The sequence below is a fragment of the Hydra vulgaris genome, chromosome 02 (genome assembly GCF_038396675.1).
Source record: "Hydra vulgaris chromosome 02, alternate assembly HydraT2T_AEP".
In the NCBI taxonomy this organism is placed as follows: Eukaryota; Metazoa; Cnidaria; class Hydrozoa; order Anthoathecata; family Hydridae; genus Hydra; species Hydra vulgaris.
The window spans coordinates 23,987,500-23,999,954 of NC_088921.1; the positions used below are offsets into that span (position 1 = coordinate 23,987,500).

Below are 12,455 nucleotides of genomic sequence, written 5' to 3' on the forward strand. Positions count from 1 at the left end.
CAAAATTTTGGACGTTATATTCCAGAAATTCTATATGAATATACGGATATATAGATTTCTCATCATTTGAAAATAGTTGAATTATAATCTGTGCATTTGTTGTGAATTAGTGATAAATAACTGTGGAATTAATTAAAAAGATAAATAACTAAGATCTGATTGGGATAAAGCAAATTGTGCTCTCCTGAGATAGCCAGGGTAAATTTTGGTTTACTCTAATTTTTTTTTGTTTCACTATTAGTATTGGGTTAAGGTAAGTGTTTTAAAATAATGTTTAAAATCTAAACTAATTTTTAAACATATTTTTTTTTAAAAAAAGTTTTTACTTAAAATAACATACAAAGAGGGAGGGGGTTTTCAAAGAGGGCGGAAATTTTTTTCAAAATTAATATGGTATAACACCTCTTAAATAATTTTTGTTAAAAGAATAGGACATGAAAAATTAAATCTTTTATAATAAAATTGAGATAAATTCCAGAGTTAACAATATTACGCCAAGTCAATAAATGTAACAGTTTAATATGAAATATTTAAATTCCTTATAAAATAATTCAATCATTTCAAAGTTCACAATAATTAAAAACTTTAAAAAAGGAGAGAAAAGGACTACTTGAAACAGTTTATACTTAACTCAATCACTCTTTTCTTAAGCTGTTTTGCATAATCATTGTGTTCCAAACAACGCTTGTATCGCTTCCATACTTGATAGTGGTGAGCACTTTCTCCTGCCTGCTCGGCATATACACCAAGCCCAAACTGACAATGCTGAAGTAAAGGAACAAGATGACATACTAAAATATGAACTTTCCAGCTAATATTTAATTGGTAGTTAAACTTTTCTAGAAGATGAAGCTGCAGATTTTCGAAAGCTTTATTAAAATCTAAAACTGATTCAGCAATTGATCCTCTAATAAACATGCTAAAACCATTTGTTTTAATAATTGAAAACTTTCTTACACAGCTAACTACAGGTTGGAGAAATATCATATTTGGTAATATAGAGGCTGCACTTAGAAGGTTAACTTCTAAATTATCTAATTTATCTAAAAGTCTCTGTGAATTGTTACCATCCAAACCAGTTCCATGGTAACTTCTAAAGATTATATAATTCAACTTTAGCCACGAATCAAAATCAGGCCACAGTGTAATTAATATATTTACAAACATAGAAGTAATACCAATAAGAATGTGTGACTTTGGTGGAGGAATGAGATGTTCTACTAAAGTTTCTAGAGGTTCATCAAGATACACAACTTTAGGAGAAATACAGTTTTTAAATTCCATGTGATTTTTTTGCATCTTCAACAAGCTTGTTGTAGTTGATATCAATTGAATAAAGAGTTACCACATTTTAGATCAAATGCTATTGAATATTTTACATCAGTCAGAGTTAGTGGTTTCAATAGTTTGCTAAGATTTCCATTATGCTCTGAAACATCTTCAACTAAAGCCAAATCCAATGATCTTTTACACCGGAATCATCAAAACTTTCTGAAGTTGTATGTTTACATAGTGGATTAAAAACATTTATAACGCATTTAAGAAAACCCTGTCCACCATCAATGAAAATCCCAGCAATAGTGCAATAAGGATTCAAACCTCTTTCATTAAGTATACAAAGTATTAAATCAGAAGTATTTTTTACAAAAACTAAACTGCAACTTATTTCTTCATCCCCTGAAATGAATGATTCAGTTTTGACATCATAAAAATCTGATATAAATAAAATACGTTGTGCAGCTCCTCTATCTGAGTTGATATATTAGGTTCTAACATTTTCTTCCCTAAGTTTTCTCGCATATGTTTACAAAGAAGTTTAGTCTTTCTTTTACTCAGGTAGTAGAGATAACTTTTAACGGATGCTCTGTTACATTTATTATCAGGTGTGCCAACAACAACAAGGTTGTTTCCAAAGGTTTTTAAAAGAAACTTGTCTCCAGATTTAACATTGTCTCTTTTCATTTTTATTTTGAGAATCCCAGAAGCAACTTGCTCACTGGATACATTTCCAAGACCTTCAGCCAACATAATTAGGATTTTTACAGCTTCACTTTTACAGAAAAAGTGAGAAATTCCTTTGCCAAAATAGAAATTTAAAGAAGGAAAAACTCTGATATTGTTATATTTGTAAAACATATAAAAATAATACACTAAAATTTAATAGGTCTATCATAGACTAGGCATTAACTAGCATAGACTCTATGCTAAATTTAAATTTTTTTTTTAACAATAATTAATGAAATAGTTTATTAAATTAAATATTATATAAGTTATACAATATTTTAAATTTGTTTAAGGAAATCATACTTATTGTAGAAAAGCAAGAATGACATATCTTTTTAATAATTTTATCAAAAATATCTTGATTATTTGTTGTGATCTGTTCAGATATTTCACTAATATCAGATGATCTTTTGAGTTTTTGTCTGTGAATTTGAGATATTTTCTCAATCCAATCATATAATTTTGATGTTTCACCCCAGTTCAATGCATATGAATTTATTTTGCAAGAATTACAAATGTTTTTTGGACAACACTCTTTTTCTACATCATATTCTCTCCAAAATAAATTTTGAATATGAAGTTGTACTGCGGGAGTTACTTTAATAAGTTTATGTGATCCTTTTCCAACGGAAATAAAGCAACATGCACAAATAAGACATTTTTCGTCGGCCATTTTGACAAAAAATAAAAGTTTTATATGAACGCTTTTAACTGTAATAATCATAATTTTTATCTGTATTGCAACATTTTGTACCAATTTGAATAGATAATAATCATAAAATGAAGCAACTTATTTTAGACATTTTAATTAATTAAATCTAAAATTTCTGTTTAAAATTTGGTTTAGATTTTAAAAATTATTTTAAAATACTTTATTTAACCCAATAATAGTAAATAAACAAAAAAATTTAGAGTAAATCAAAATTTACCCTAGCGGTCTCAGGAGAGCATAGTGAACTCCAAGCATTTATTGGAGAAACTATAGATTTTGAAACAGGATGCCTCACCTCAGTTCATTCCAATACTACAGTGCTTAAAATATTTTCGTTGTACATTCTAGTTTGAATATGACTAACAAAAAAATGTTATTGAGGTTTTTAACACATTCAAAAGTTCATTTTGCTACACTCAAGTTCTTGCAGAAACCTTTGACAAAAAGTTGCCTTCAACTTGGAAAATCTACATAATAATGAATTATGTTATTTCTTTGTATCCATTAATCTTTTGGTCTGGGTAAGCGTGTCAAACAAACAGGCAATGCAATTTAGGCTAAATTTAAAAAGACATATGTACGTAACAAAAGAGATTCTTCTCATCCTGATTATGATAAAAAATTAAAAAAAACTTTGAATCAAAAATATTTAAGCCATATGCTACGTATAAATGTTATTTATATGTAACATGATTTTAAAAATAATATAGTAATATATCGTGTTTAATCTTCTATTATTTTTTGTTTTATTGTTTAAAAATATGTTAAATTACTGAAAAATAATTAATTTAATTCATTTTTCAGTAATTTATATTCATGTTGTTAAAAATATAAAACTAATTGGTGCTAGTCCTAGTTTATGAGAAAGCAGAGAAAATATTTTACACTTCAAGCTAAAAAACCAACTACAAATAAATTTAGGTTTCAACTTTGGGTTGGAGTTTTATCATAGATTCATTTTATCATAGATAGTTTTATCATAGATTCTCACCAATATTTAAAGAAGTTAATTAAGGTTATAGTATTTACATATGTAATAAAATTTCAAAAAAAAAAAAAAATATATATATATATATATATATATAAAAGATTTTTTTCAGCACACACACACACACACACCTTTTTAGAAGTAAGGGTGCCTATAAAAAGCAATTTTTTTGACTTGATTTTAAGAATTTTGTTTTGAAAAAATTTAGTAGGTATTATCTTAGGAAGCAAAAAAATTCATAATGAAATAACCTACACACATAGTGGAATAACAAACACACATAGTGGAATGACATACACACATAGTGGAATAACATACACACATAGTGGGACAACATACACACATAGTGGAATATCATAAAACCTGGCAATCAATTTAACACACTGTGCTGTATATAAAACACCTTCAGCGAATATAAGCATTTGTAATGCTTTACTCGCGCAAATGTTTACTTCAGCAAATATAAGCATCTATATTTGCTGAAGTAAAAGCTTTTCTTGGCCATATTTTACTTGATTCTTTTATACATTATAAAGTTATTTTAAGGTATCACTGTTTTTGGTAGATCTGTATTAATTTAGCCCCCTCCCCTGTGTCATTAGCCCTGATGGTAGGTCTATATTAACCTGTTTCATCATGGAAATATTTTCTTCAAAAATCTTTAAAATTTTCAGGGAAAAACTCAGCTTTCAATGATTTTTTAGATCTCATCACATTAGGTAAGTGCAAAGGAACTTCAGACTCTAGACTCACATCGTTGATTATTATTGTATTATTATTGTGTTATAAATTTACTTAATTAATTTAATTTAAGGCTTCAAAAGCAGTTGGGAAGCATCAACAAACCCATAATTAAGACCAATATACTTAGTATATTGGCTTTTAGAGACCTTTTTTTTTATTAGTTGGTTTTTGTTTTTAATTTTTTCATAGATTTTTAATAGATGGCAAATTTTATGTTTTTCATTCATATAACACCTTTTTTTATGTTTTATGACATGTTTTTCATTCAGATACCAGCTCTTTAATGTTTTGTGACATTCATAATACATATCATCAAAATCAAATAATAAAATTCTTTGAAAATATGAATTATAAAATATAACTCACCTTAGATAACATGTACGTAAATAACCTCTAAAACAAGATTGAATAATGGAGGCTGCAATTCGTTTTTTAATAAGATCCTGCTTAACAAACCATCTTCGAGCAACACTTTGACACAGTATAATACAACCACGTAAAAAAAGATAATCAAGGCGAGTCAAATAACAGCGTACATTGCTCTAAATAAAATTTGAGTGTAGTCTTAGATTATCAATAATATATTCTGCAACCTTAACTTTTTTTTATTAAGATTCACTCCCAACAAGACTGCAAGCAACCACTATTAAATTGCGAGTTACTAGAATAAAAAAGAATAGAGCTATAGAGAAAGGTAACAATTGACAGAAGACTTAAAAAGTTGTAGGTTGTATAAATCAGGAAAACATGAAGATGGGAGAGAGTTCTAAAGGGTTAAAGTGCAGGGAAAAAAACAAGACAAATAAATTTTTTAGAGCATGCAGGGACAGATACAGTAAAAGAATGAGACTTTGCTGAATGACAAATCAAACAAGAATTAATTTTAGTTGATGCAACAGAGATGATGGCTCCTTTGAGCAATGATCATGATAGTATTTGCAGAAAAGAGATACAACTTTATGACGAAAGGAGAGAGGCTCAAGCTTAGAAGATAAAGCGGGTCCAACTAAGTTTACAATGCATTTTTTGACCTTGACTAGAAGAAAAAGAACATCATCAATAGAACCAGACCAAATATGGTAACAGTATTCCATACAGGGACAAATAAAATAATTTTAGAGATAGAGAATAGAATCAGGAGTAAGAAAATAGCAAATACTATAAAAGTGGCAACCTTATCAGATGATAATTTAGCAATCAATTATATATGGTTTTTGTGTAAGATCAGTAGTCAACAATAATCCAAAAAGACATAAAGGAGAGAACTCAGTGAGAGGGTTGCCATTCATTAACATAAGAATATCAACAGTACTGCAATAGTTGTTTGCAGTATACAACTGAATTTTGTTAGTATTAAAATTTACAAGCTGCAGTGAGCCCCAATCTGTTATAGAAGTGAGATCAGATTTAAGATCAGCTCCCTTTTCTAAGCAAATGAAAAGAGAAGACCTTTTGTCAAAACAGGTTTATAAAGTGAAATCATCAGTAAAAAGAGCTACTTTAGATGTGAGGTTGTCAGGAAGATCATTAATGCAGATAAGAAACAAACAGGACCAAGAATAGAACCTTGAGGTACCATAGAAGTTATTGGAAATGAAGAAGAGTGCAATTTAGGTTAAAAGCAATATGATAACCTCAAAAACTTTCCCAGATACACCATATTAAGCCAGGTTATGGAGAAGACCAGCATGCCAAAATTTGTCAAAAGCTTTATGTCAAGAGCAATAACCCTAGCCTCTCTGCCTCCATCAAATGCACGATAAAATCTTTCAGTCACAGCAGTTAGAAAGTCAGCAGTAGAGCAAGAAGATTAAAAATTAAAAAAACATTTGATTGTCTAACAGTAAGTTATTAGACTTAAGATGTGATGGGATGTGAGAAATTTGTTGATTAAATTATATTTAATTGTAGAAACAGATGAGAATCAGGTTCCCAAATAGAACAATAAAAAATTAAACAAAATGTATTGGTACAAAAGTAAAATTATAGTTGAATTAAACATTTAAACAAATATAGTTAAATTAATTGCTTAAAAAAAGAAAGTGTTAAATAATAAAAAAAAATTAACATAAAAAAAAATTTAGTCAAGTAAAAAACAATCAAAAGCAAAGTAAAAAGAAATTAAACTGTCAAAAAAATACTGTTAAAAAATTAAACTGTTAAATATTCAAGAAGAAATGAATTAAAAAAAAATGTTTATTACTTAAGTAATAACAATGTAACAAATGTAAAAACCTGTATTACAACAGCTGCATTATTTTCACGCTCAGCTTGGTATTTAAGATTACATAAACAACTTTCTTTATAACTTCTCCAAGTCTTTTGTATAACTTTGGCTGCATAAGTGTGTTGAGCACCACGACGTTTGTTATAATGCTTACGATACCAGTTCTTCATAAAAATTTATATCATATAAAAATAACCTGTAGCTATTTGTTAGTTTTTATTATTACTTGTATTACTAGTAACTGCTTCATTATTAAAAATTTTCTTATAGATAAAATCGAATCCTTCGAGATAAAATTAAAAAAAAATTAACTCAATCCTCTAAAGATTTGTTAAAACAACTTTAGTAAATACTTTTTTAGCTGATGGTTTATAAAAAATCTACTTATCTAAGTATAAACATATATTTATGTATAAATATAAACAAAAACAACTGAAGAATTATAAAAGCAAAAAAAATCAATAACTTGAAAAAAAATAATAATAAAAACTTAACTTACCTGAATTTTCAGAGCAGCATTTTCATAAACCTAAGAATAGTTTAACTCTCTTAGCTATATTATACATTTAAAAGTAAAGACACATGTGAACATTTAACAATGTTATACAATAAATCACATCATATTTGAAATTATTTACTAATAGAGACTGACTGGATCATAGAAAATCCCAAGCCGTACAGCCTTACAAAAGTGTTCTCTAGACTCTTTCTGTATTACAAAAGTGTTCTCCAGACTCTTTCTGTATTACAAGTGTTCTCCAGACTCTTTATTACTCTCTAAACTCAAGTGCTGAATCTTTTCCGACTTGCTAGAAAATTGCATCTTTGGTTTCAATTTTTAAAAACTCTGGAGATCACTTAAACCTCTCTGATTATCGCCCAATTAGCCTTCTTGTTACTTTTGCCAACGCCTGTAATTATTAAAATTTTTTAAAACTAGGTCTTATTTAGACCAGGTTTACAAATCCATTGCAAATGTTGTTAGACTTACTCTAGATACTAAGCTTCTGTTCCATTGTTGAATGATTACATCTCTTTCTCTTTTCTACTAACACTATCATGGTTGCTAATCAAGGAAGCTGTCAACATTTGTTTCATCAACCAAAACTCAATTTTGCATTCTCTTATCTGTTTTTATGTTTTCCTGACACATAAGTTACAGTTTTTCAAGTCTGTCGATTTGCTTCCTTTACAACTCTCATCATTGTTTTCACAACAGATTGCTTGCAGCATCTAACTAGTGATTGCTTGCAACACTTAATTAGTGATTGCTTGAAACACCTAATTAGAGATTGCTTGCAGCACAAGAAGTGATTGCTTGCAGCACTTAACTTTACTTGCAACATTTAGTGATTGCTTGCAGAACTCAATTAGTGATTGCTTGTAGCAGTTAATTAATGATTGCTTGCAGCCTTGTTAGGAGTAAATTTGTTTAAAAAAAATTACAATTAAAAAAAATAATTAATACAAAAACTAAAATTAATACAAATTAATACAAATAATAAAAAATACAATTAAAAAAATTACAATTAAAAAAAATAATTTTGCAAATTTTATTAAATTCAGCCTCGATTGGTCACTAATGGTCAAAATCAAACCCATAATTGGTCAATACTGGAACTATATTATTCATTATAAATCTAAAAAAACATGTTGACATGGAACTATATTATCTGTTACAAATAGTTGACAAGCACTAAAAAAATGAAATTATCAAAGAGACTTATCTAGGCTCATTTATGGGTCTTGGTAAGTCTATATGACACCAACTATTTCTATACTTTATTTACCTTATTTATTTCAATATTTTATAGTAAAAGGTAAATAAATTATTCATTAAAATTCTCTCTTAGAGCATTAAAAATATAAGTGAAGTTCTTTATGTGAGGTTGATAATAATGAGTTTAGGTTAATCTTGCTTTTAAATTTTTAAATAATTTAATTACACAAATAAAAACAACATCAAAATATTAAAAGTAATAATAAAAGCAATATAACAACTTGAACATATTTACATAGCTATAGAACATTTACATATTTACATAGCTATAGAACATTTACATATTTACATAGCTATAGAACGTTTACATATTTACATGGCTATAGAACATTTACATAATTACATAGCTATAGAACATTTACATATTTACATAGCTATAGAACATTTACATATTTACATAGCTATAGAACGTTTACATATTTACAAAGCTATAGAACATTTACATATTTACATAGATATAGAACGTTTACATATTTACATAGCTATAGAACATTTACATATTTACATAGCTATAGAACATTTACACATTTACATAGCTATAGAACATTTACATATTTACATAGCTATAGTAATTAGTATGAGGATTGATAATATAACAGCAGGAATTCTATCTAAAAATGGATTAATGCACACATAATTTAATACAGAAACTGTTGAATATTTTAGTTAACACATTTTAGCCGGGTACTTGTAAAAAGCGCAACTGTATTGTGTTAGAAAGAAGAAAAAACATTTTAAACCAAAAAGTTTTAAATTAATAGAACCACAAGTAAAAAGTCTTACTTTTTAAATAAACATTTTTTAATTCAATAACACATTTTTCAAAAACCTACTCTAGAAAATAAAAATGATCCTGTATAAAAATATAATAAATTTTTATATTGTATTTAAAAAGTAAAGATATGCTTAATATAATAAATAAAATCTACTATTAAAAACAAAATTAGTAACAAATAATATATAAGTATACAGTATATAAAATATAAAGATAGATTAATTTATTAAACTTTTTGATAAACAAACCACATTTCCTACGCAGTGTTATTGCATTGGTTGAACTGCCACTTAAAATTCTTATATCATTAAATTATTTTTGTAATTAAATAATTTAGTAATAAAAAGATATGTTCAATTTTAAATAATAAACAAAATTGAATATAATAAATATAAATAGTAAAATATAATTACAAAGCATATAAATTATAAAGATACATTAAAAAGTTCAATTTTCTGCTCAAAATATTTAAAATTCATTAATATTTTGGTTGCAGTTTTATGAATAAAAAAAAATTTATAAAACTGAAAACAGGAACAAATATTCAACTTGCTGATAAAAAGCAGCCCGCACAAGGGACCTAATAATATCCACTAGAATAAAATGTATTAAGTTGTTATAGTACCGGATTTGGCTGATTGTTAAATTTAAACATAATTTTTAGTGAACAGAAATGTAGTGAAACGCAAGAGTTGTAGCAAATTTATATTTATCATATATTATATTAAATATTAGGCTGTTTGAATACTGGTTTTGCTTGATTGTTAAATTGTGACAACTTTTAGCAAACAGATATCTACTAAAGAGGGAGAGTTAAGGCAAGTTAAATAAATTTATCAGCGGTTTAGATATTAGTACCCCCTTTTTTAATTTTAATTAGTAAACATCAACTAAAAAATTAAAGAAACGTTATAAGAATTTTTAGCAAATAGTTAAACATAACAATTAAACATAAGCAATTACTTTGAGATACAAAACATTCCAATTTCTAAGAAATTCTTACTTTTTAATTTTTAAATCATTTATTATCTTTTTTATTTGAAAAACCACAGTTTTATAATACTATAAAACCATTTAATATATATTTTATTATTATATTTATATATATAAAAATAACAACTTTATGTAAAAAATGAGATTTTTTTTAATATCAGTTGTTTATATTTAATTTTTTTGTAATTTTTATAATTTTTATTAAAAAAAATATTTTCAGGAAAGTGTGAAAATTTCCAATTTAATATAAAGTTTATGACTTCTTTTACCTGTGGTTCTTTATTTACTAGATAAATTGCACAAATAATTTTATTATGGAATAATAAAAAATAATAAAAAATAATTTGATTTAAAAATATAATTTTTAAACTTGCAGTTTTTTTTTCTTAAAATTCTTTTCGTGATAAGAAACCAACACCCTCTGATTGCTTGGAGGGGGCATTTGAGCTTGAAAAGGATCTCACTTCTGCTACAGCATGGGGCTCACAGTGGCTGGTGAACTTTAATTCAGATAAAACTCAATTTTTTTCAGCCAATCGTTATTGCAATAATTTAGATCTTCCTATATTTATGAACGGTGATGTACTCGATGAGTCATCTACTCTTCATCTTCTAGGATTAATTCTTACTTCCAATCTTTCTTGGAAACCATATATCAAATCAGTTGCAAAATTAGCATCTGCTAAGGTTTCATTTCTTTATCGAGCTCATCACTTTCTTACTTCGGAATCTATTCTCTATCTCTATAAATTTCAAATCCGACCTTGTATGGAATACTGTTGCCATATCTCGGGCGGTTCTTCCAATGATGCCCTTTCTCTTTTAGACAAGGTGCGAAAACGCATTGTAAACATAGTTGGACCTGCTCTTGCAGCCAACCTCCAACCATTGTCACATCGTCGTAATGTTGCTTCTCTTTCTCTTTTCTACAAATACTATAATGGGCACTGCTCTAAAGAGCTAGCTTCTCTTGTGCCATCTACTATTCATTCTTGTGTTACTTGTCATTCAATTAAGTGTCATCCTTTTTCTGTGACTGTTCCTAAGTGCTCCAAAATCGCTTACTCGTCTAGTTTTTTTCCTCAAACATCAGCTCTTTGGAATTCGCTTCCTTCATCTTGCTTTCCTGATGCATATATATATATATATATATTTTTTATTCACCTCCTCAAAGCCATGAAGGCCACTACAGATGAGGAGGCTACTCAATAGTGGTTATAACCCTCTCTCAACTCTATAACTCCGAAACACGAACCTCGACGAACAAGCACGCTGCGAGGTGAAACAAGTTGAGCACGGTACTACCAGGGACGTGGTGGGGATCAAACTCGGAACCTCTCGCATCTGAAACGAGCGCTTTACCACTACACCACTACCGCATAATTTAATACACCACTACCGCATAATTTAATATAATTTGCAATCCTTTAAGTTGCCCGTCAATCGTTATCATGCTCTACAATCTTCATCTTTTCTCTTTCAGTAATTCCAACTTTAATTGGTGGCTGCCTGCAGCCTTGTTGGAAGCGAAGATGTTTAAAAAAAAAAAAAAAAAAAAAAAAGAAGATTTTTATATACAAAGTTATTATACATATATTCTTACATTATACATATACTATCCCTCTCAAACTTAACTTATCCTAAAGAACTTTACACTTACAGACATTTGTGTGTAATGCTATACAAATAGATTTTCTACATTTGCTTATTAATAATTTTTTAATTAAGTAATTTTAATACCATTATTACATATATATTTACATATCTGTGTATAAAAAAAATTCTTCCAACATATTGGAATATGCTGGAAAAGATAGTTAGAGATTTATAAATTTTTTCTTTTTTAATCAGCAATTTCATAAATTGTTTCAGCACACATAATTTTATGTGTAGAGGCAAACTAATATTTTTTGCATCACTAGTTGCATAACTAATTTCTTGTTTTTTTTGTTCTAGAAACTAATTCAGTTCCAGAAAAACAATCATTTTTTGCCTAACTTTGTGCAATCTTATATTTCTCGCTAAGCATTAAATATCACCAAAGAAATGTATAAATTAACAAGTTTAAAATGCTACTGCTAAAATGTTTAATTTGATTTATATCAAGTAAGGAGGCGATGTTAGAGCAACATCCAGCACAAAGCTCACTTGATAACAGATGATTGTAAGAATAATTTTCAAAGCTCCTGAATACATATTGTATAAATGAATCTCTGATAACAATTATTTCTG

General features: G+C 27.6%; 1 protein-coding gene across 1 annotated transcript in view; it reads right to left on the reverse strand.

Annotated features, from left to right (window-relative positions):
• Positions 1-12,455, reverse strand: part of LOC100214999 (abnormal spindle-like microcephaly-associated protein homolog) — a 106,177-nt gene that overhangs the window by 49,720 nt on the left and 44,002 nt on the right. Inside the window, exons 19-21 of the mRNA XM_065790353.1 lie at positions 7,175-7,204; positions 6,684-6,839; positions 4,815-4,990 (exon numbers count right to left, since the gene is read on the reverse strand). Coding sequence (XP_065646425.1) covers positions 4,815-4,990; positions 6,684-6,839; positions 7,175-7,204 — 362 coding nt within the window. The remainder of the gene's footprint in view (positions 1-4,814; positions 4,991-6,683; positions 6,840-7,174; positions 7,205-12,455) is intronic.